Raw genomic sequence first — 23,709 nt, 5'->3', positions numbered from 1 at the left:
ACAGTATTGTTCCTGGCATCAGTCCTGTTGGAACACAACGAACTACCTTTGTGCTGGTCTGAATATCTAACATCCATCCTTAATTACTGATGGCTGTTTGCTATGCAGTTTGGGATTAATTCTGCTAGCTGTCCGCCAGCTCCACATCGTCTCTCACACGGAATTAGCTGTTTTTTTTTTCTGCTGCACAACAGTACAGAAAGTCTACTGTTAAATGTAAAGGAAACGATGTAATTATTTTTTTCAGAAAAAAAAACAGAAGATGTTAAAACCACTGATTTGGGTAAGGGGTACCTGTGGACAAACAATGTTCACGTTTCACACCAGTAAGATTTTGGCACTACAACTGTGGAAGCGATAATCAGAGACGACATTCGTTAATGGACAAACGATCCATGAACAACATTGGTAACCATTATAGAAGGCAGCGATCTGATACTCTGTCATCCAAATATTTTAATGCATCTGACAGTGTAATTGGTGTCCTGGATCCAATGACCCATAATTATTGAGGGTCATTTTTGTTTTTATCCATTCACCCCTATATTATACGATGCAATTCAGGCTACAGATGGAAGGTTACCGGACATTCATTGCCAAGGCCCGTGAAGACTATTTGGTTGCAATGAGTTTGCTTTCTCATTGCCTCTCACTGACCTGATTACACTAGAAGTGAGGTCTGAGTGAGGAAGAGAGAGAATATTGTTGGAGTATCACTGTTTCCCCATTCAATTGCACATTGATTATTGCCTTAAGAGGCTCCCTTTGTATGTGATTGATTATATATATATGTATGAAATGCTTCAGTGATCTATTAAATTTAAAGCTTCGGGAATCAAAAGGCGATGTACGGGAACATGAAGCAATCAACATAAGCTGTCCTTTCAAGTTTGCACTTGGAAGACGGGAAACATTCTGGGGAGCCCGAAATGCACTCCTTAAATGATCAGCGTATTAAAACTAAGGCTTGGTTCACAAAACTGTACATGGTTATCCGGTGATTGTTTCATTTAGATTCAGCTGTCAATACTTTAAAAATGCTAAAATAGCACGAGGCTGTTTTTGCCCCTTGTATGTGACCATTACATTTTACTGACATATTCAAAATGGCACTTAACATTGCTTTGTGCTTCCAGTGTTCGGAACTTTTCACTGGGAAGGTATTGTGAGATCAATCATTTTATGTTTGAGGTTATTTGGTGTCTGTGTTCGTCAATATGCTCCATCGACGAAAGAACAAACGCCAGCAGATCAAATGGTAGACTCTAAACACTCGAGGACAAGTCAGGGTTCCTGGATTTATCTGACTAATTTTCTGGCCTGTCACAGGATATGTTTAGTTGCAGTCGCCCGGTTCCAGGGAAGAGTTACGCCCTGAAAGTGTTATGAAGAGAAAGCTGCTGTCGCTTCCATATAAGTAGATGTTGTGAAAAGTGGGTCTTATAATTTCAAGAGGGGGGATTGAAAAATGAGGGGCCAGCGGTAGTAAAAGTAGATAAATTGGGACTTTGAAAATAAATATATATTTAAATCTATTAAATACAACTCGATAGAAAATGCGGAATGTAAGAGAAAGGGAATTTTTTTGTTGATCAGATGTTTTCCTGCAATGATGGATGGGTTGGCGGGGGTGGGGTGTGGGGGAGTGGGGGGTTGGGTGGGGGTATGTTGCCTGGATGCAACTTGATGTAGTTTCTATTTGGGCATTAGTGCCAATGAAATACCAGCTGTGAAAAGTCGAATTCTTGGTGATCTTCATCAATGAGATCTATCGACCGTACCTCGTAGGTGTGCACGTGTGTTGGGGTGAAGGATGGTATGGTTGCATTTCAGTCTATGGATTCCAGGCGGGAACCGGTATAAGAACAATATGTAATGAAGAAATTTCGCTGCGGGTAGTGCAGAGATTGTTTGACGTCAAAGAGCACATCTCTCTCAATAGATGTTTAGCCAATTTCTCTCTGCAGATATAGTGCATGCTTGTAACACCGTACTGAGGTAGCAATAAATCTAAATGTGTTAAAGGATGCATGTGGCCTCTTCACAAGCAATAACTTCTGGAGGATTGTGGGGTTTTGCTTAATCGCTATTGTGCCGGGATGAAACCCTTATCAGAAGTCATCATCACAGGTTTTGCTTAAACAGATATGCACAAAATTGAAAATGATTGGGACAATCATGAATTCTTGTTACTCAGATCACAGGTTTCCCAGACTGGTATCCGTGGATTCCCAATGCTCGGGCAGACTGGAAATACAGTTCGGCACAACCTGGGGAACAGTGTGTGATCTTCACTGGGATTGGAATGACGCCAGTGTGGTTTGTCAACAGCTTCAGTGTGGAGTCGCTGTGTCTGTGGGAAAAGGGGCTTATTTTGGAGAGGGCACTGGACTTCTACGGAGCGATAAATTTGATTGTAAAGGCAATGAAACAAGCCTAACAGACTGCCCTATCTCTCCAGTAAATCAAAACGTGTGCACCCACATGAACGATGTCGGTGTGAGCTGTTCCGGTGAGTAGAAGGATTCCGAAACACATAAAAGTTTTCTGGTGAACTTTTCAGAAACTGAGAAAACGCCATTGCTGTTTCCTTCTATCATGATCATTCCCAAGCACTTCTTTATAGTTCACTGTCGCTTTTTATGATTCTGGAATAACATAATTATGTGTAAGTCAGTAACTTCTACGTAATCTGAAAATAGCGCATTATTATTGCTAAATTAATGCTTGCACCATACATAGGTTTTTCATTCACATTTGCCAGAACACCCATTATCGATTGAACTCTCAAGTTGTTTTCTGTCTGCCAAACATGAAATGACTTCATTAATTATAAAAGTAGGCGAATCAATATTTAACAGTGGTTGCATTATTTTAGAGAGGCGTTTCAATGAATTGACCGAAATAAAGTAAATAATTAGGAGAAAATTTTCTTTCTTGTTTCTTGCTCAAAATAGTGGGATTATCTCCGTAGCAGCATTGCAACTGTATGTTCTATGTGCCTACGTCAGCCGTTCAAGAGAATGGATTCCAACCGCTTCCACAGGGGAATGTAGAAAACAGGAATAAATGCAGGCCTTGTCAAATATATTCCTGTCCCCGGCAATAACAACTTCATCCCTTGAGTGACCTTGTTCTGGATTACTGGACCCGTGACTCTTTGTCAAATCTTTGAAATCCATTTAAGATTTTTAACATCGTTTAATCAGCCCTAATCCTTCCAGAGTAAATAGCTTCAAGACATTTTTGTTCGATTTGGAATCAGAATACAATGTTTAAATAAATTATGCATCCTTCTAAATATACGTTGCATCCCCTCCAAGACGAATAGTTTCTTCCGGAGTGCCCTGTCCAAATCTGAGAGCTGTTATACAGCTTGGTTCTGGCCAATACTGGGTATGACTGAAACGTCACGTCCTCTCTTTGGTTTTTCAAAGCTGTTGAGACAAAGTCCAAAGTTCCATTAGCTTTTTCCTGGATAAACTCTATTTGAGCAAATAGACACGTTCGTTTAAGGGCTTATCGCAGTCTGGTGAGTTTCAAACAGTAAATTGTGTAAACAGTGCACTACAACACGAACTTATCAATTTTCATCTCTTCATTTTTTTTCTTTCGCCATGTCTATATTCAAATGTTCATTTACAAAATATTTTCGTCCTTATTTTCATTAAAAACAGGGAAGCATGGACCCCGATTGGTTGGTGGTGAGGAGAGGTGTTCTGGCCGGGTGGAAGTGCTGCACGGAGAGCAATGGGGGACGCTGTGTGATATTCACTTTGGTTTAGAAGACGCCAGTGTGGTGTGTGAGCACCTTCAGTGCGGGGCTGTAAAGGAAATCCCCAGAAACTCTCCCTTTGGGCAGGGAACAGGCCCCGTGTGGAAGGAAAATTACAGGTGCCGCGGGAATGAATCGCGAGTGACAGAGTGTCCGGTTACATCCGGGGAAAATTTTAACTGCTCACATGGAAATGTCGCCAGTGTCATCTGTTCAGGTGAGACCTCTCAGTCGATGTAATCATGGATTAAAATAATCTCCCTGCAGCACTGAAAGAGGCCTTTCAGCATGTTCTGTCCGTGGAGGCTCTCTGCGAAAGTATCTCACCCACTCACACAACCCTGCAAATTTACAATTACCGTGTATTGTTTTTCATTCAAATATCTGACCATATATATTTTAAAATCCACGATTCATATTCATCCACCACATCTTCAGGCAGTGCATTTCAGATCCTCGCCGCCACATTCTTAGACAATACTTTTCATATCTTCAAGCACCATATTCTCCAACAATGAATTGCAGATCCTCATCACCATCATTTTCAGAGAGTGCATTTCAGATCCTCATCCTTCGCTTTCTCAGGCAGTGTATTGCAGACCCTCATCATCCACATTCTCCAACTGTACAATGCAGATCATCAAATACCACAATCTTAGATAGTGGATTGCAGATCGTCATCCAGCACATTCTCAGACAGTGCATTCCAGATCCTCGTCACTCACATTTTCAGAAAATGCAATGAAGATCCACATACGCCGCATTTTCAGACAGTGCATTGCAGGTCGACATCCACCACAATCTCAGACAGCATATTTCAGATCTTTATCCACCACCTTCTCGGAAGGTGCATTCCATGTCCTCATTCACCAAATTCTCTGAAAGAGCATTGCAGATCGTCATCCAGCACATTCTCATAGATGTGCATTCCAGACCCTCATCACCCACATTCTCAGACAGTGCATTGCAAATCTTTATTCCCCCACATTCTCAGGCAGTGGATTGCAGATCCAAATCCACCACATTCTCAAGCAGTGCATTGCAGATCCACATCCCCCATATTCTCAGGCAGTGGATTGCAGATCCACATCCCCCACAATCTCAGGCAGTGGATTGCAGATCCAAATCCACCACATTCTCAGGCAGTGCATTGTAGGTCCACATCCGCCACAATCTCAGGCAGTGCATTGCAGATCCACATCCACACCATTCTCAAGCAGTGCATTGCAGATCCACATCCACCTTAATCTCAGACCGTGTGTTTCAGATCCTCACCCCCCCACGATCTCAGAAATTGCATTTCAAATGCAAATCCACCACTATGTCAGATAGCGTGAAGCAGATCCTCACCTACCCCCATTCTCAGCCAGTGCATTGTAGACAATCATCCATCACATTCTCAGACAGTGTATTACAGATTGCCATCCAGCATATTCTGGTACATTGCATCCCAGGTCCTGATCACCCACATTCTCAGTCAATGCATTACAGGTCCTCATCCATCACAATCTAAGACATTGCATTGCAGATCATAAGCCAGCATTTTCTCAGACAGTGCATTGCATTTCCTCATTCACCACAATTTCAGTCAGTGCATTGCATATTCTCGTCCACCACATTCTCAGACAGTGCATTGCAGAACGTAATTAATCGCAACATGCAAAACTAGCATCCTTATGTCACCATTTCCAATTTGTCCATCACCATGAATCTGTACTGATCATTCTTGATCCTTCCGCCAATGGCAACAATTTCTCTGTGCCATAATCTCCAGAACGTGAAGGTTTTTTTAGCATTCCCTCTCCAAGTAGAATATTAGTAGCTCTCTGAAACTATGAAGCATTTCTGCATCTTTTCTAATGCCTTCATACCCTCCCTAAAGTTTGTAGCCCAGAAATGGAAGGATTATTCCAGATGAGGCCAAAATGAATCATCACATCTTCCCTTCAGTGTACTCTATGCCTTAGTTATACACCAAAGAACTCCAAACTTTAGCAGCCTTTTCGCAAACTGCGCTGTCAAGTACAATGTTTCTTACAAATGCACCTGAGGTTCGTCAGCTTCTGAAACTCATCCAGAAATGATCCAGTTCTTTATTGTTCCTTTTCCTAGTCCTTCGTTTGCCAGCCTTACCTCACTTAAAAACACTCTCACTTCTAAAGCACAGGGCCTGTTACAAGAATGACTCAAGTTATTTACCAGAGCAGTCAAGTCTGTGAATGAAGTGCAGTGCTGTGGGAATACTGTTCTCTATATTTTTGCTTGTTCCAGGTAAGAGGTTTAATCGATGCCATATCTGCATCAGTGGAGGTTAATAAAAAAAATATTTACCATGGGTCTACTTTGAGGGAAACTAGGGAGTCTATCCAAAGTTATCCCTTGATCAACATCAAACAATGTAGCTCATCTGGTCATTATCACACGATTTTTGTGCGATTTTACTGCACCCATTATGGCTGCGGTGTTCCTTAAATTGCAACAGTGATGACATTACACAATGCAAATAAATGACTGTAACTTGCGTTGAGACATCCGTTGAGTTTTGAAAAAAAATACTTATCTACTTTAAATACGCATTTTCTTTACTTCCAACAAAAATGGGCCAACCAATGCTTCCCTCAACTGAATTTCATCTATAACTTTCCGGCCCGTTCTAACAGCTTGTCTGTGTCCGATTTAATTTCAACCTTTCAACATTTTACAATACTTAAAAATTCTGTGTAATTTGAAGAAAAAAATGAAATTGTTCCTCTTACAACCAATTCTCGGTAGATATCATGTATTAACGGGAAATCAGGGTTTCTAGCCACGTGGAATGTTCTGTTCCTCTGGTCTGGAAAAGAAGAAACGTTGAACACGACATCCTGTTCCCTTTCAAAGAGCAATTCCATCTCCAATCAGCCATTTTTCATTTTATTCTACAGGCGCGAACATTTCTGCCAAGCATCTATCGTGACCCTTTGCCAAAGGTCATTTCAAAGTCCATCAAAGCCACATCCACCCCATTACCCTCTTTAACACTCTCACTAACCTCACTAAATTACTCTAGCAAGTCCGTGCAATGCGATTGTCTCTTACCAAATCCGCCCTTGATTTTTAATGAAACCACATTTTTCAACTGGCTCTAACTTCTGCCCCAATGTATATTTTCCAAGGAAACAAAGCTTTCCCAAAGCCAATATTAAACTCACTGGTCTGAATTTACTGCATTTATCCTAACACCATTTCTTGAACAAGGGTGTAATATTTGGAAACTTCATTTATCGGCATTGAAGAAGGATGGGGACATTATGACCATTATCTGGCGATTACGGCTCCGACATTGGTCATGCTCCCCGAATACACGTCATCCAATCCATGTGTCCTGTCAAATTCAACATCAGTTGCCCAAGCCAATTCGTCCTCTTTGTAAATATCTAGCCACTCCATTTCATTACATCTGCCTATTCCTTGTCCACCATTGAGGAGCATTTTCTTCCTTGGCAAAAAACGAACTCAAAATGCTGATTCAGCAGCGGAGCCATAACATCAGCCTCTATATGCCGATTTCCTTCCTGGTGTCGGTTTTGTGCCTATATAAGACTGTAAGATCCCGTTTTATGTTAGTGGGAGTCTCTTATATGGTCTGGATATTGTACATTCATCTTGGATCTCTCTTGCATTATCCAAATTCAATATCCTATCCATATATATTTATTTCTGCTTCACCTTAATCCCCATCTGTTTAATCACCCAGGGAGCCTTTGAGCTTTTGCATAGTCCTGCACTTGCCTAAGCCAATTTTCCATTATTGTTCCTCAGTCGTTTTCAGAGCCTGCACGTCACGAACATCATTTATTGCAATGTACGTTCACACAGCTGAACAGTAAATATAACTGAGGCCATTATACAACCCCGGTTGAGCTTATCCTGAATAACACCACATTATTTCCTCCGTTATTGCAATCTTTCCTTTCTACTTTTCTGTGCAGTTTGGTTTTTCTCTCTAACAATATCTGCCCCTTCCCAAATCCCTGACAAATTCATTCTGTACTGTCCAACCAATAAACCAGACGGACATTGCCCCCGGACTTTTTTTCATGTGAAACAACGTGAAAACATCCATTGGTCCTTTCTTCACAGAACTGAGTCTACGAGTCCATGAGAACAGGTCACAAAGTCACATGAGCTTCATTAGGACTCTCGTGCACCGTTTATCTGGCGACATGTTCATCAGTTCTATCGCTCGTACGTTGTGCTGGGATATTTCAATATTATCAGGATATTACTCCGTTGATGGCAATTTACTAGATTGTTTGCAACATCCTTAAAAATCATCTGCAGGACTACACCCCTCTTCCTGCCTCTGAAATTGTTCCACTAACGGAGCACGAATGCTGACTGCTCACCCTCCCACATCAGCGTGCTCAGCAGGGTCGCAGTGATCTGCCTCACCTTGGCACTAGGGTCAGAACATTTAGGTGAATAATCATTGCCCCGGTTATATTGAATCAAATGTGCATTATTTGTTTGAATGTTACCCCTTGCTCTCAAAGGGTTTCTTCTTGTAGATGAAAGCTGGTCACTGAGATTGACGAATGGGGGAAGCCGCTGTGATGGTCGGGTGGAAATTTACCACAACGGTCGCTGGGGCAGAGTACAGGACAGCCTCTGGGACCTCAGTGATGCTACCGTGGTCTGCAAGCAACTAGGATGTGGTGTCGCAATTGCCGCTTATACCTTTGCAAATTATGGAGAGAGTGAAGGGCCTGTGTGGGTGAATGATGTCCAGTGTGGAGGAAACGAATCGCATCTCCGCAACTGCAGCTCATTTGCAATGAACTCTTCTCTCAATGAAAGTGTCGGCGTCGGGGTTCTGTGTTCAGGTGAATAAATAGTTCAATTTTACCGGAACATAAATAGAAATATCTAATAAGGAGGGAGGTGTGAATATACGCCACTTGTTGCTCGAGTTCTTTTAAGCTAACTGCTTAGCACTGGAGGGTAAATGTTCTGTGGAGAGAGTGGGCACGCACAGAACTGATCAACAAGCAGCACATGCATTTTTGCTGTGCATTTATTAACGACGGAATTCTAAATTTTCTCTCAAACAGGAAATTCTGACAGCACTTCTGTTAGTGCGGGGCGGGGGGGAGTTGTGAGGGGGCGGGGCGGTGGTGTTGGGAGGGGCCTTACAGCTTGGTGCGAAATTGTGTGTTAATTTAACAACGTTTTCATAGAATTGCCGTTCACATACTCGTCAGAGCGACAGGCCGCTCATGGGAGTTCTGCATTATTCAATCCATGAAAAAACGATGCACTTACAGGCCTTTCAGCAGCAGAAGGCTGAGCTTCTATGAAATGTCTTTCTTAAAAGTCACTTGGTTTCTTTTTCCACTGAAGCTGCCAGATCCCCTGAGGAATTGCAGCATTTTTTTTCAATATAATCAAAATAAAAAAGCGAGATAATCAGAACTGGACTGAAATAAGTTTTCGAGATGCGTGCAGGGGAAAGAAAAAGCTGTGTACAATTGACGTTCATAAGTAGTTTGGGTGGAACGATGAATACAATAAAGTTTTGTTCAGGTTGAAACAGGGCACACAGCATTGAGCACACAATACGTGAACTGCAAGCCAAAATATCGATGGAGTCAGGTGTAGGAATATTTGAAATCTTTGTGCACTCCACATTATAAATTTCAAGTAATTAGAGATACATGGTCTCAACTATAGAAACAGTTACCTGTCATTTTCAAGTGATTTGTTTTATTACTTTTGCTGGAAAATATCCAATAGTTTCAATTTGTGTTACGACATAAATGCGTAATTGAATCCTCTTAATAAAGATTGTTTTTTTTTGGATCAGAGCACAAACAGTTAAGGCTGTCAGACGGTGGAAGCCCATGTGCAGGCCGAGTAGAGATTTATTACAACGGGACCTGGGGCTCAGTTTGTGATGATTCCTGGGATCTGACAGACGCTGACGTAGTTTGCAAACAGCTGCATTGTGGAAAGGCATTGGACGTGACACTTCCTGCCTCTTGCGGACCAGGCTCAGGTCCAGTTTGGCTGGAAGGCTTGGAGTGTTCAGGGGAGGAATCGTATCTCTGGCAATGTCCGTCTGAATATTGGGGTGCCCACGACTGTTCTCATAAAGAAGATGTGAAGATCATGTGCTCAGGTAAGGGTGACCTAAATGCACTTATTTCCTTTATACGAGAAGATTCAGACAGATGGTATTTTATTGAATGGCCCAGAAACTGTAAATCAACTGCACATTCTGCTCAATGCGTCTGACTGCTGCTTATTCTGCTCATAATCTTACATCATTTCATTTGGCCTGAGCTGTATTGCACTCTGTATTTTCCCCTCGTGCCTTTATCAAGCGTCACATTCAAGGCATCACCACAATTCGCCCCACTAAAAGTACATATTCCATCTTCCACATTCTCCTTCTATCTGGGTAATAGAAAGTGAAACAGAAATGCTCCTAAATCCCAATTTGTTTGGCTCTTGTGTTTCTTTGTCCGAAAAAAATCACGACTTTATTCTAATCAGCATTGAAATAATTTCAGCATTGACACGCCTATCCTGCTGACTTTGACCGTCTTCCTGCAGTTATTGGAGCCTGTCTCGGTATTAACTGCATTTTGAACATTTACTTCAATTCCAAATACCAAATCTAATATGTTAATCTGAAACAGATGTGACCCCCAGCAATAATCCATGTGCACAGCACGCCCCAACTTCTGCTATTCTATATGAAATCCTGCGTTGTTGCTTGTTGGCTCTTCTTTTAATACTTTGCCGGTAATTTCATTTCCCTGATCTCAGCCTTAGTGCAGCCGTTTGAAAACGTTTTCAAAGTTATTGTTTTCAAAATCCATGTGGATTACATGGACATTATTATCTCCAGATAATCTTTCTGAAACTTCTTCAAGTAATTCAATGAATTGGAAGATCTATAGTTCGCTTTTTTGAAATCTGTGATTATCATTGATTATATAATTGGATTGTACATGTATCACTGTTACATTTCTGGAATAATTATCTCTGTTCAGTGAACACCTCTGGCACAGCATGGGTTGAGGGGGCACTGTTGACTTGATTCGATTTATCACTGGAAACATCTGGAGATTTCTTATTTCGTTGATAGAGCACAAGGAGCTGCGGCTGGTGAAAGGAAAGCATCGCTGTGAGGGGAGAATTGAAGTGTTCTACAATGGTACCTGGGGAACAGTGTGCTCGGAAACACTGGATCGCCAAGATGCTGAGGTGATCTGTAAACAGTTACAGTGCGGCCCTCTCGCTTCTATTGAGTATAGCTCTAGGACATTCGGAGAAGGTTCAGGACGGATTTGGCTCGATGAAATAGAATGTATTTCACACGAGTCGACCATTTGGCAGTGTCAGACAGACCCGTGGGGACAACACAACTGTAATCACAGAGAAGATGCAGGCGTTTCATGTTCAGGTAACAAAACAAACCTTCCAATGTGCGAGTGTTATTTCAAACATTGATGTCCAAATGAGTCAGCACGTTTCCTTCCTCAACAGAAAGCAAGATAACGAAGGGCCAGCCCAAAAGTGAAAAGGATTGTGGTCGAGAATCAGGTGATTGCTCCACTTTAATAGATCAATTATCTGAGTTGTTTACCTGTATTTTTGTGCAGAAATAATAGTGATTGATTATCTTTGACAGATTCAGATGTAGGTTTGCGCCTGATTGGAGGTAACACCAACTGCTCCGGGCGAGTGGAGATAATGTGCAAAAACAACTGGAGCACAGTGTGTGATGACTCTTGGGATATGGCCGATGCCAATGTTGTCTGCAGACAGCTGCATTGTGGCTCTGCTCTATTGGCCACAGGAGGGGCTGCATTTGGACAGGGTGAAGGTGACATGTGGTTTGATGAGGTGAGGTGTACCGGAAGCGAATCCTTTCTCTCTGATTGTCCTTCCTTAGCATCTGCTCAATCTGACTGTGATCACAAGGAGGACGCCAGTGTGATTTGTTCCGGTAAGGGTAGTGCAGAATGGTGCGGGTTGGGGTCGGGAGATTGGCGGTTGGTGATTGTTTGCTGAATACGTCTCATGAATTCGTAAATGATGAAAAACATTCTAAATTAAAGTTCTATATTTTTTGCATAATAACCCATAGGTCCAGAATTGTCATCGGCTGCTTTTCCGTCCACACCTGCAGGTTGGTCTTATGAATAATGAGTATTCCTGTCAAGGCTAATGTCCAGAATGATCTGATATAATTGGCATTTGCTTGTTTTTATTAAAAAAATTCTGAAGTTAATCTTAGTGTTTCAGAATGTTGGACCGTTTAACAATACAAGGCATCCTGTGTCCTAGTTGAATCTTTCTTTAACATTTCATTAAGAACATGAAGACAATATCACTTCCATCCCTCTTGTGATTGGTATAACAATCAGTATCCTGTTGATCTGTGAGTTCATCGCACTAATTGTGGTAATGCGGAGGCAATCATCAAGGAAAGGTGAGGACAAATATTACCACTCACTTCACATTAAATCTCGGATATTTTTATTTTTTATTTCAATTCATGAATGATATCTGAGACTCTCTGGCAGCCCTGCATTCATTGGCCATCCAAAATTACCCTTGAGAAAGTGGTGATGAGATGACTTCTTGAACCATTGCAGTCCATGTTGCGTAGGTACACCACAGTACTTTTATGGAGGGTTTTTAAGGATTTGACCCAGCGACTGTGTAGGAACTGTGACAAATATCCAAATAACAATAGTGACAGGCTTGGAGGGTGACTTCCAGGAAGTGGTTTTCCCATATCTCTGCTTCCCTTGTCGTTCCCCTTGGTTGTTTATGTGGTTTTGGAAGGTCCTACCTAAGTAGCCTTACTGGATTCTTCAAGTGCAGCTTATAAACAGTACACATTGCTGCCACTGTAAGTGGATGATGAATGGAGTGATTGGTTGTGGATATGCTGCCAAAAAAGCAGAAAGCTTTATTCTGGATGGCGGCAAACCTCTAGAATTTTGTTGTAGCTGCACTCAAACAGGCAAGTGGAGAATATTCAGGAACACTCCTGATTGTCCTTTGCAGATGATGGAAAGGATTTGCCTAGTCTGGTGTTGAGTTCCTCAGAAGGGTTCCTTGTCTCTGACCTGCTTTTGTCACCGCATCATTCATATCACAAGCCCAGTTCAGTTTCTGGTCAATGGAAATGCCCGGGATGTTGTTAGTGGGGGAATCAGTGATGGCAATGCCACTGAAGGTCAAAGGCTGACAGTTGGATTGCACCTTGTTGTAGATCGTCATTTCCTGGCACTAGTGAGGCACGAATTTTAGTCGCCACTATGAATGTCAGGCCTGGATATGGTCCATGTCTTAATGCATGTGGACATGGCCTGCTGCAGTAGCTGTGGATTCGGGACTGGTAATAAACATTGTGCCATTATCAGCAAAAATCCTCACTTATGACCTTCAGATGAAGATATGGTCATTGATGAAACAGGTGCAGATCGTTCGTCCTAGCACGCTATGCTGAGGAGCTCCTGCATTAATGTCCAACTACTGAAAGATGATTGACCTCCAACAACCACAATTCCCTTGTTCTGTGCTCACTCTGACTTCAAGCAGTGAAGATTTTCCCCCTGAATCCTATTGGCTCCAGTGTTTTTTTTTCAGGTGCCTTCATGCCTCATACACTGGCGAGAATTCACTTTATTGCCCTTTTCCATTGAATGTCACTTGTCATGTTGGAAACTAATGTTAACCGATTTAACGAGAATTTTCGTTCAAAGTACTTGGTCAAACATTGAAATGTGCCATTTAAATTGAAGAGTCACTTGCCTGTCTACATTCACAGTCCTAATTATTCCATCGCTACTGCGTCTGAAGGTCAATCAATTGTTGTAGCCATAGATCTGAAGGTTATTTGAAGCATTTTAGACTTAGTGCCCAGTCATGATGGTTCCGTCATTCGAAGTCTATCCAATCAGTGTCCGTCCACTCCTTGCTTTTCCGTGCCCTGATGCCCATTCTCGAGCTCCATGGCCAGAATCGATCCACAATTTTGAGATGTGAGACTTTGATAGGATTTTCGGCACCAATTTTTAAATATTGTGTACACTGACATGAGTAACTACTCTGATCTGAACAACCATCACACTCCTTTTTGATGCGCACAGCAAATTAATTTTAATGCTGATGCGATACATAAAAGAAACGTCAGCTCCTCACTCGTCTTTCCAACCTGATGCTCTCAGCAGAACTCAATCATTTTTCCCCTGCTTCTCTTCAGCTAAAATCCCCTTGGATCTCACAACAGAGTTTTCAGCTGAAATTCATTCCTCCCAGAAATGCCTTGTTTCGTCTTTTCCGACCTTAATTAAATTTCCCCTAGTCTGATGGAGTTGAACATGCTTCCATGCGGTTACCCACACATGCACACGCCCACACAGACACAGCCCCATGTACATAACGTCTCTCTCTCTCTGTCTCTCATTTTATCTCTCTCACACACACATTTGGATACACACTCTCTCGTAAAATGAAACGTACTTAACAAAAGATCATTCAAAGCCAGCTCACTGACTTTTTGCACTCACATTCGCCATCTGTTTTGTGTTATAATTTGCAAACATTTTAATATTCAGCAAAGTAAAATGCAACAAAATGTTAATCCCTCCGCATTGTCTCCATCAGGTTTTGCCACTGGCATTTGGGGTTCACCAATTGATTTGTACCAAGCAATTTACGAAGAAATTGAAAATATACCACCTGTCAAGGATCCAGCTCTGACCCGTGGCTCAGGTTTGTAACTTCCATTGCAAAGCCAATGCGCACTGGGGAACTCCATTTCCGTTTACCCCCATTAAAAGTCAGGGCAATGAATGGGCCCAACAGGCATTCCACTCACTTTACTCATGTGAAAGTTTCCTATCTCCGTGTACTTTTGTTATGTGAGAAGAGTAATGAGCTTCTCAAATTTCCCAAAATTCTGTGTTACTCAAAGTGTGTTTTGCTGTTTGGCGGAAAACAGCGAGCAGATCAGTGTTTCCAACTTCCCAAGGGACTGCTCACTGCCTCCATTAGGTATCTGACTGACAAAATTATGCAAAGAGAGGATTATTGAACAGAAAACGCAATCCACTCTCATCAACTATGATAGCCTACAGGGCCGCTGATCTCAGGGGCTGAGAATCATATTCGGGTATCATTTATCCAACATTGTGAATATCTATAATGAAAAGAAAAACACATTCAAACTACTTTCAACTGAATCCACGGGAACATATTTCAATAACTAATAAGAATATGCTAAACACTGGGGCAAACCATTGGGAAGAAGAGCACACGGCAAAAAAAGAAATAACGATAAATTAGGGAATAATAACAATGATGGGATGTATAGTGGTGGCACGCAGGATAAGGGAGAACGTGAAGAAAGATGAAAAATGTAGTTATGGTGATAATAATGACTAGTCAATGAAATGATCGTGGATTTTCTAGCAAATTAGTAGAATATTTAACGGTACAAAGTAAGGGTAGGTCAATATGGCATGACAGTGATCCAAAAAGGAACTGAAAGAATAAGAGCAGCATTCATGAAATATCAGAAATATTAATCAACAACATTATTTTAGTATTCACCAGGGGTAAGAGGGCATGACTTTGGAAAATTAGGTTAGGAGTGACAACATTTCATTTAAAATCAATTTAAAAAGAAAGTAAAAAGAAAATCTTACCAAAAAAAGCATGGGTCAGAACAGTTTGCATCCATTAATTATGGAAAAAAATATAAGATAGCAGAGGCACATTTACATTGATTAAACAATTCATTTCAAGCGGTGGTAGTGCCACGATCCTGGCAGATAACTAAAATTAAATGTGCAATTAAATATGGAGAAGAAAAATGTCCAGGGACAAAGGATCCGCTGCCTGAACGTTGGTGGGAGGAAAACTTATTAAATTGATACAAAGGACTAAAAGGGTACAAATTAGCATCAAACAACCAAAATAGCAGCCAGCAAATACTCGATAATGGGAACTCTCACTTTAGGAACATCAGCAAAATGTTCAAAAAGGTAACAGCATAGATAAGGTTAGCAGTGAGGACATACATTCTGTGGATTTGATAAGTAATTTTTGGAACTGTGCACTTCATATACCGATGGATAAGACAAGTGCTTACATCTCAGCTAATGCCCAGTGGATGTCAATCTTGCTTCTGAGTCAATATCTTCCGGCATCCAGTTCAACTCCAGTACTTGCTCAGAAATATCAAGGAGACACGGTGGAGCAGAAATGAGCAGCCGATGCGCTCTTGGCAGTGTTCTCTTTCAGAGTCATTGTTTAAGTGGTGACCAAAATATCTTCTCCTGGAAAATTTAGACATGCCCTTGGTATACTGACAAATATGCATATCTTGAGCAAAATCACAAAGTCAGATTATCTGCTAATTAGTACATCGCTGTGGTTGCCCGTGGAAAGAATTTTTGTTTACAAATTGTCTGCCACGTTCCCCATATTTCAATAGTGACGATACATCACAAGTATCCATTAGCTGCAAACAACGTTGGACATATGGTGATCATGAAAAGCACTGTTTGCTCTTATTCATTACATTTACATGGAGCCAAGTGACACCTATGGGAATGAATAGCCTGCTGCCTGCAAGACAAGAAACAGAGTGTGGTATACAAGGTAGTTATGTAGGGGGAGGAAAGTGGGGATGGGTATTTAAAACACATCTCTGCTGGAATTACTGTTGTTACAAATTAATCTGAACGATTTAGATTTTGGATAAAAACAATGTTTTTTTCTAAATTTATCTATTGACCAAATTGTGGTGGGCTGGGGGCAGTGAAAGCATTTTAAAAACAGACATTAATAAATTTGCGACAAAGAACATAAGATTGGCAAATGAATCCCTACATAGTAATTATGGGGAATTTCAATCTAGTATAAAAAGTAAGAATTAATTTTCGGTCTGTAACAATGAATCGGAATTCAATATTAAAATCGTGGAATGCAGGAGTTCAGGGAAACGAATAAAGAAAGAAAATCGATGCAGAATGATCAGGTTGTAAGAAACCAAAACAAACTCTAATTTATTTCTGGAAATTTGTGCTTAAATAACAATATTATTCTGTTGGACCTCGATCGAACATTAGTTAGAGGGAATTTGGATTATAATTTAGGGTTCTGATCAGCATATTATTATAAGATATAGAGGAGTATTTGATGAGGCTCGAAGCACTTTACAAGAACGAGAAACGAGTCATGAGCAAAAGGAATCCAAAAATGCTGAAAATAAGGATCATAAAATTCTTGGTCTCTTTTTGGTTCCATTGCCCATGAGTTCCTTTCTCCTCCGTCAAACGGGGCGGAATTAACGTCTCTGAAAATGAAAGGGAAGGGGAGTTTTGGGCAGGGGATTATTTATTTTAACCTCTACTCCAAAGGTCCGAACACTTCTTTACCGTGTGCAGACTATAATGATATAAATAAATACTCCAAGAACCAAAATATTTTGCCCCTTTCTTTAACAGTTTCTGCTTCCATTGTTTCGCTCAATGATATCGAATATTACACCAGCCACACATTGGATTTCAAAAGTCTTGGATCGCCAAATCCTGACGAGAATTCATCCAGTATTCAGGGTGGGTAAAGTTTTACTTCCGACCATCTGGTTTTCATCCTTCACACTCAGTAATATCAACAATCGAATATGAAGTATTAAAAAGAACAAAAACACCATTCAGTTGCACGGACGATGATGTCAGCTACTACAGTGACTTCAGATAAAAACGCTTCCGCAATACTTTCAGGCTGATACAATATCATATCAAGATCATGTGATTGTACTCAATAATATAATGGAGTGAAATGCTTTCATTTAGAGTACATATCATATTATTAGTTTCATCACGAGGCCCAGTTACCTGTGAAATGTGAAATGCGCATGCAGGCTTTCGAGATCATTGGGTCAGTGAGACACGTGACATCAAAACATAAAATAATAATACTGTGACGCGAATTGTTCCAAAAAATATCCACACATTAAACTCCCTCCCCTGTTAGTGCAACAGAACCACTGTTCTCTCCTCGGAATGTTTTGTTGACAAGTCTCAATGTTATTCTAACTGTTCATTGTTAGCAATTAATCTCAATGAAAGTCGTTTGTTCCTCCCAGCTCTCCGTGATTACGACGATGCTGAGACTACAGACAATGATCCTAAGGGCGATGACTTGCTGCTGGACCGTGTTCATGATGATTTCGTCACACGGGAAAGTGCCGGCGGTGATATGTGAACTCTGGGTGAAATAGAGATTTATTTATCTTCTCAGACTGTCTCTCTGTATTGCTGGTGACTTTCTTGCTCTCTGCTTATATCGGTTCTGAAATGCTTGATAGTCCATTTGATGATCTGCGGAGTCTCTCACTAATGGAACATGCGCTGCTTGAATGGTTGGGTGGACAGGTTGTTCGAAGTGTTGTGCGCTCCATCCATCATCTCGACTTAGTTTATGCACGATTGTGTTTGCTGGATTGCGGCCAACCGCGTTCTCAGATAAGTCGCGGGGTTAGCTGAGTGTCTTCAGGGATGCATTGGAAAAATCCCTGAATTGAATTTCCTCCTCCTTCTGGGAGAAATCTGCCTCCTGCACCTCCCGCCACTGACTTCTGAGTAGATGATTACTTGTGATTATTCCTTCCATCACCTGCTCACATTTGCGCAATGAACTGGATCTCTTTAAAAGTCCATTCATACTGGCGATTGAACAAAGCTTTGTTAGGAGTATCCTCCTCTTGAGCTGATACCATTTATTTCATGAATTTGATGGATATGGGCGACTCTGGCGTGGCCAGCATTTATTGCCCGAACACATTTGTCTTTGCGAAGGGGTCGTGAGCTGCATTCTTGTAGCTTTGTAGCCCCTCTATTGTAGGTACCCGCGCAAAGCTTTTGAGCACAGGTTTCCAGGATTCTGAGCCAGTGACACTGAATTAAAGGCAAGAAACTTCCAAGTCAGAAAGGCTTGTGGCTTGGAGGGACATTCCAAATGCCGTTGATCTCATGTATGCTATTCTCGTGTCCCACTAAATGGCCCTGGTCCAGCGCTCAGATGGTGCTGCCACAGGGGAGTTAGTGAGATTCTGCAGTACCTCCTACAGATGGTGCACACTGATGCTACTGTTCTTCGATGTGATGGGAGTGAATGTTTGTGGAAGGACTAGCAATCAAACAGAGTTCCTAGTTCTGTATGTTGATGAGCTTCTTGGGTGTTGTTAGTCGTGCAATCGTCCATTCAAGTGATGAGTTTTCCATTAGGCTCCTGACTTGTGCCTTGTCGATTATGTACAGGTTCTGTGGAGTCAGGAGTTGAGTTGCTCACCTCAGGCTTCCGAGAATCTGACATGCTCTTGTAGTCATAGTGTTTACCTGGCTATTCCAGTTCAATTGATGGTCAATTGTAAGCCCCAATATTTTGATAGCGGGGGATTCAGAGATGACCATGCCATTAAATGTCAAGGTTAGATTCTCCCTTATGGGAGATGGTAATTGTCTGGCACTTTAGTGGAGTGAATGCTACTTGTCACATGTCAGCACAAGAGTAGATATTTTCAAAATTGCGCTGCATTTAGTCAAGGACAATCTCAGAACCTGAGCTGTTGTGAATGGTGATGATCATGGTGCAATCAACAGCGAACATTCCCTATTCTCAGCTTCTGATGAAAGGAAGGTCATCATGAAGCAGCTGAAGATGACTGGGCCGAGGGCACTAATCCGAGGATCTCCTGCAGTGGTGCCCCATAACTGAGATCCATGGCCTCCAAAATCCACAGCCATTTTCCTATGTGGTATATATTACTCCAAGCAACGGCAATTTTTTTTTCATTCCCATGGATCCCAAAGACTCCAGTTTCACTCGGGCTACTTGAAGCCACGCTGTGGTCACATAACGCCTTGATGTCAAAGGCAGTCACTGACCCCTCACCTTGGCAGTTCAGGTTTGTTGTCCATGTTTGATCCAAGGCTGAAAATAATAATGAGCCCATACTGATCGACACTGAGCAGGAGATTGTTAAGCATGAGTCGCTTCTGATTTTACTGATGATGGAGAGTAGACTGATTGGGATCGAGTTGGCTTTAGTCATTAATAAAATTAATGCTATTTGCTGTGATTTTCTCACTTGTTCAGACCCCTAGCAGGAATACGTCGAGTGCTCAACATGAAACATCAGGCTTTGCAGGACGTCGTCTGTTGCGTCCCAGCAGCACAACACAGCCCGGGCCAAAATAAACACCATTTCTCTTTCACTGATAAATAAATAAATTCTAACTTCTTCATGGTGCGTCCCACCCCCACACACATGCTTACTCCCTTGTGCACAAACACACCAGACACCGGAAATGCAGCCGCTCTCAGCCCATTATCAACCAATAATATATTCATCCTAAGTGCATAACAATCAGGTTATTTTTGATTACGCCTTATCGGTTCCTCCCATTCCTGATATGTATGACAATGTCCTCTGTGAAACATTCACAAACCCACCCAATCTGTCCCCAGAAAGCAGTGAGGGTATCGCCCAAACTTTACAACATATACATTAAACTGGGAAAGCAATGCTGTATTACCGGCTACAAGCTTGTTCCGCATAGTTGGGGTCTATGCAGCCCTCTCTGGTCTTTACCATATCATTACATGGAGTTGTTCCGATGCTTTTAATGATGCTGAAATTATCAATGATAATTTGCTGTTTTTTATTTTTAATTCAACAAACAACAAAAAAAAACTATTTGATTTGGAAATAGTCCGAAGAATAAAATGAATGCATCGCTTTTATTTCAATGATGGTGGAAATAGTTGCAACCCTCTCTCTAAAGCAATATTATTTTAACCCATCTTTCAGGTAAAATACATCGATAAATCGAGGATCCAACGCCCCACGCATGTGACTAACTGTGTAATATCTGAGGGAACGCCTTTAAGTTTTTAATAAATATATCCATCTGGAAGATGCTTAACTTTCCGACATGAAAAAGCTTTGAGAAAAAAAAAACAAACATTACCTTGTGTGGAGACATCTAGATTCGTTTCTTAAATCTATAAATTATCTTAAAAAGTATGAATACTGTCTAATCAGAATTGTAGGACAAAGGTTTTTTTTCGTGCATTTTCATGTATGTAATAAAACTGTACCACACCCCGCTGTATCGACAATACAACCCATCAAGAGAATTGAAGAACCGATGACTATCATTAAAAATTATTTTCAGCTCCATTTTGTAATAGTTTTTCTTTCTTTCCAAATGCCTTACAAATGAAGGGTTGGAACAGGGAAATAAATGAAATATCTGTTTTACATCCATTTGGTGTGCTTTCTCTCTAGACTGCCACATACGTGGGACACAGAGAGCTGCATTCTCATAGCAGCTCAAAACAGCACGATGTTGCTTGACAGCACAACATATAACTCTCGGGTTATTGAGTCTGGAGGGAGGAAAACATTCAGAATTCAATATGTCTCCAATACTTTACTTTTGTAAAATAACTGCTTAGTTATCCATCACTGGAGCTCAGATCTAACTGACTCAGGAGAAACAATTCACCGTGCACTATCCCCCAGCAGCTCTTATTTTAGTTCCATGAGGTTGGCGATTGTATCAGGCATGACCACATGCAGAGGGCCACCATTATAACAAATACAGCACAAAATAGAGAAAAAATGTTCAAATAATGACATAACATAGACTGTTAGAGAAACAGTGCTTATGTTTCCTGTCTGTGAAAGGGTCATGGGCCGGATTGATTAAGTAAACCCTCAGCTCTAGCACTCTGTGTTCTGTCCCTGTGAACTTGCTGTGCTGTGTACGCTCAGGGCCAAAATTCTTCCTTCTCTGAAAGGCTGGTGGAAAAATAATCACACTTGATGTTTGTCGCCAATCTTCCAGCTGGTGGAGCCGAATCACCAGCTGTTTGGAATTTCGTCCTGTCTTCACCTGTAGCGAGACACCAACAGTTGACATCAAGACATCCTTCCCCAGACACTCTCGGGACACCATGGATGCTGGAGTTATGCACACAGGAAACTAATTCCCCCTCACACCACACTCTACTCGAGCATATTCTACATCCTTCTGAATTCCCATAACACTCAAGACACTCAAGAACATCCAGTACAAAGCCGCCCGCTTGATTGCCGCACCACCTGCCATCTATGGCCTTAAATAAATCATTCCCTCTCCCTTTGACAGTGGTAGCAGTGTGTACCATTTCAAAGATACACTGCAAATTCTGAGTAAGATTATTTTGGCAAAAACTTCCACACACACGAGCTCTGCAACATAGAAGGACAAGGGCAGCAGGCACATGGAAGTGATGCTACCTGCAATTTCCCATCCAAGTCTCACACACCGTATGGACTGGAAGTATATTGTCGTTCTTTTACTGCCGAGGCGCAAAAATCCTGGAAATCCCACCGAACCACACAGAGAATGTATCTACACCACAGGAATTTGGCTCCCACCATAAATATCAGGGCAATTGGCAATGGGCAGGGTATAGTGGCCTAGCTAGTTATGCAACATCACACAAATGCCTTTATAAAAATGGTGTAGCTGTCCGACACATCATTCCCACTTCTTGCTATCACTAATATTTTGAAAGTCATTTACAATTCTCTTCAGACTATACGCAACATGTTTAACCATTTCCAGTATCCTGGCCTTCACTAATTCTGTTTCACAATGGACGTCCAGTTCCCCTATAGCAACTAGGACATACCACTACATCTGTATCACCATTCCTTCCATGTTGATGGAAGGGTCCTGGAATTCCCTTCTTTACAACTCTATAATTAAAGGGCAATTAGGAATCAGCAACAAAATCTGAATTTACCACCGACTCCCGCATACCACGAAAGAATAAAAACGTGATGCATCCTTCCCTCAGCAGAACAGCCAATCCCCATAGAACTCTATCTTCACTAGGTCTCCCAATCCCTCTAAGCCTCATGCATCACGACAACATTCAGTCCCCCTGCAAATCCATTCATCAGCAGGGCATCCAGTTCTTCTACACACACATACCTCAGCAATACAACTGGTCCCTCTGAACATACATTGTTCAACAAGACATCCAGTTTCACTATGCCAACATCCCTCACAACGACATTCAGTCCTTCTTTAACTCCATCACTCGCCACGTCTTGCAGTCCCTCTGCATAACATACTCTCAATGGATATCTTGTTCCTCTTCACCTAAATGCCGCAGCAGGAAATAAAATTCCTCCACATCTCCATCCCTCTCTAGGGCACACAATCTTTCCATCTTTCCATGCCTCAAGAGGAAATTCAATCCCTCTCCACCTTCATCTACCAACAGGGTATTCATAACCTCTACCCCTTCATCTTCACCAGGAAAACCAATCTCTCTTCACCTCCATCCCGCAATATGACTGGCAGTCACTCCTCAGCTCCATTCATCACAGGGTATGCAGTTATTCTGCGCATCGGACACTCAACAACATACATTTTCCATCTACACATTCATCCCTCAGCCTGGCACACAGTAAGACTGCATTCCCAATTACTCAGCCGGACATCCAGCTTGTCCAGGCCACCTCACTCACCCCTGGCATCTGGTACCTCTACATTTCTCCTTCCGCGGACATCCAGTCCTTCTACACTTTCATCCCTCACCAGTGAGGTTAAGCGACTATGATATGGTGGAGTTCTTCATGAGGACAGAGAGTGATGCATTCGGTTCTGAAACAAGGGTCCTGAAATGTAATGGAGAAGGCTGCGATGTTTCGGGTGTGGCCTGCCTGTGCTGGATTTGAAAACGTTGTTTGGGAGGGATGACGGTGGATGGGCAGTGACGGATATTTGGGAGGCGTTTCTGTGGCTTCAACACTTGTTTGTTCATGTCTGGCGCAAGGGAGAGATAGC

The 23,709-nt window shown here is 41.8% G+C and overlaps 1 protein-coding gene across 4 annotated transcripts; it reads left to right on the top strand.

The window, feature by feature from the left end:
- Window positions 1–2,083: 2,083 nt before the first annotated feature.
- Window positions 2,084–21,033, top strand: LOC121273935 (deleted in malignant brain tumors 1 protein-like). Of its 4 annotated transcripts, XM_041181056.1 has the most exons (13): window positions 2,085–2,512; window positions 3,678–3,992; window positions 8,326–8,640; window positions 9,621–9,935; window positions 10,911–11,228; window positions 11,312–11,368; window positions 11,457–11,774; window positions 11,916–11,957; window positions 12,144–12,260; window positions 14,450–14,557; window positions 17,299–17,409; window positions 17,943–18,068; window positions 20,670–21,033. In XM_041181056.1, the coding sequence occupies exons 1-12, from the start codon at window positions 2,164–2,166 to the stop codon at window positions 18,059–18,061; spliced, it is 2,484 nt and encodes an 827-aa protein (XP_041036990.1). In that variant the 5' UTR covers window positions 2,085–2,163; the 3' UTR covers window positions 18,062–18,068; window positions 20,670–21,033. The 4 variants fall into 4 exon arrangements, with proteins under 4 accessions (XP_041036991.1, XP_041036993.1, XP_041036992.1 ...); XM_041181057.1 differs by lacking the exon at window positions 17,299–17,409 and having other exon boundaries at window positions 2,084–2,512; XM_041181059.1 differs by lacking the exons at window positions 10,911–11,228; window positions 11,312–11,368 and having other exon boundaries at window positions 2,084–2,512.
- Window positions 21,034–23,709: the final 2,676 nt, after the last annotated feature.

The sequence above is a fragment of the Carcharodon carcharias genome (assembly GCF_017639515.1).
Source record: "Carcharodon carcharias isolate sCarCar2 chromosome 27 unlocalized genomic scaffold, sCarCar2.pri SUPER_27_unloc_4, whole genome shotgun sequence".
NCBI classification, from domain to species: domain Eukaryota; kingdom Metazoa; phylum Chordata; class Chondrichthyes; order Lamniformes; family Lamnidae; genus Carcharodon; species Carcharodon carcharias.
Note: the sequence above shows the minus strand (reverse complement) of the source record. Positions and strands in the feature narration are given on the sequence as shown.